Source organism: Acanthisitta chloris, unplaced genomic scaffold, assembly GCF_000695815.1.
Source record: "Acanthisitta chloris isolate BGI_N310 unplaced genomic scaffold, ASM69581v1 scaffold13064, whole genome shotgun sequence".
Classification (NCBI taxonomy): Eukaryota; Metazoa; Chordata; class Aves; order Passeriformes; family Acanthisittidae; genus Acanthisitta; species Acanthisitta chloris.
The window spans coordinates 41,573-43,276 of NW_008669928.1; the positions used below are offsets into that span (position 1 = coordinate 41,573).

The window sequence follows — 1,704 nt, forward strand, 5'->3', positions numbered from 1 at the left end:
ATACTCGACAACCACAGACAGCAGCAGGTTTTGTGACCCACTAATAAATCTTTTCACTATTCCTTAGTGAAAAGCCTTAGCCTTTCACTCCAGGAGACATGGGATACAGGGACTAGAGGAAAGCTAGTCCAACAACCCCTAGAAGAAACACTCTCTTGCATTATGTACACAATCAGTAAGGAGCCTTCAGAGTTTCCAGGACACACTAATCCCAGAATTACTGCAGCTTAATTGGTACAATCACAACTGTTCCTTACCTCCCACTGTGGTACTGGCTGTTGTGGTGGTTGTAGAAGTGGCACTTGTTGTTGTACCCTTTTTAGTGCCAGTCACAAACTCAATCTGGGAAGGGAGAGACACATAGGAAAGGGGAGAAGATAAAATTTTATCTTTTTTTAACCCACAACATCTCTCTATGAGCTGTTCAGAAACAGTTTTAATGTGATGTAAGGCATGAGCCTCTGAGCTGCCCATCGTGCAGGGAAGACACAGACCTCAGGCCAAAGCATCCTGAAGCCATGAGCATTAAGGATTCCTTAAGGCAGATACAATAAAAATGTGTTTGCCAACTGGTGTCAGCATTGGAATTTGATATAGCTCAGACAAGGACAGTTCCTGGTCATTAAACACTGTATTTATATAGCTAGAAGTTCCTGTTCTTTCTCCTTTAAGAATCATGCAAGACAAGTCTCTACTTGAACAATTTGCTGCCACTGCATCATAGCAGGAAACCTGGCAACGAGGGCTACAACAGCTCTGCAGCCTCAAAACTGCAGACGTGGGCAAGGATGTAATCAGATTCCTGAGTTACTGTGCAAAAAAACCCAAAACAGGCAGCAAGACACAGCATGCACTGCACAAAAAACACCTCCAGGCACTGAGCATGGAAGGAGCCTTCTCTAAGGTTACATGGCAACCTCTAACATCAGACAGCCACTAGCTTAAAGGCAACAAAGGTCAGGAATAAAGTCTTCCAAAGCCTGACTGTGTTCCTTTTGGGGTGTACATAACAACTGTGCTTGTCAAAGAATGCACAAGGTTAAAATAGGCCCAGCACTTCTGGAAGTTAGATGCAAGAGGGGAATATCATGGAGAAGAGAAAGTAGATGTTGTCTCACAGTGAGGAAATTAAGCTGTAACTAGGCTGTGCCACCAGGCAAAATGTCATAGATTAAGAAAAAAGCTGTTATTTATGCTTTATCTTGCCTGTATCTAGTTAACTGAATACCATTTTTACAGCTCTGGTTTAAAACCAGAAGGAAATCCAGTGGAATAAACACCCTAGAGAAAAAGGACCTGTAAGGAAGGGCAAACAACTTGATCTGTGCAGCTTGGGAAAAGACATGCAAGAAGAATGGACAGAACCAGGGCAAAATAAGCAGTGTCAGCACAGAAACAGCAAAGCAACACCATGAAATTTATCAGGGAAACAAACAAAACCCTTGAATCTGCATCTCTTTTGGCTTTGAGTAGCTACCTTTGTGCGTTCCTTCTTGGCCTTCTCCAGTTTGTCCATTTCAATCTTCTGGGCTTTAGCTGAGGAAGATCAGAAGATGAGAAGCACTAAGAACAGTAAAAATCCATAGTTCTCTCTCACTCACACAATTACCATCATAAACTTCAATCAAAAACTTCAAATTCTGTATAGAGAATTCAACTGCCATGAAAATAACTACTGCTTTTGAATCAAGGCATTACAGCAGG

At 42.1% G+C, this 1,704-nt stretch overlaps 1 protein-coding gene across 1 annotated transcript in view; it reads right to left on the reverse strand.

The window, feature by feature from the left end:
• Positions 1 to 1,704, reverse strand: part of SAP30BP (SAP30 binding protein) — a gene marked incomplete at its 5' end in the record, with an annotated part of 28,452 nt that overhangs the window by 786 nt on the left and 25,962 nt on the right. The window contains 2 exons of the mRNA XM_009073506.1: positions 258 to 342; positions 1,478 to 1,536. Coding sequence (XP_009071754.1) covers positions 258 to 342; positions 1,478 to 1,536 — 144 coding nt within the window. The remainder of the gene's footprint in view (positions 1 to 257; positions 343 to 1,477; positions 1,537 to 1,704) is intronic.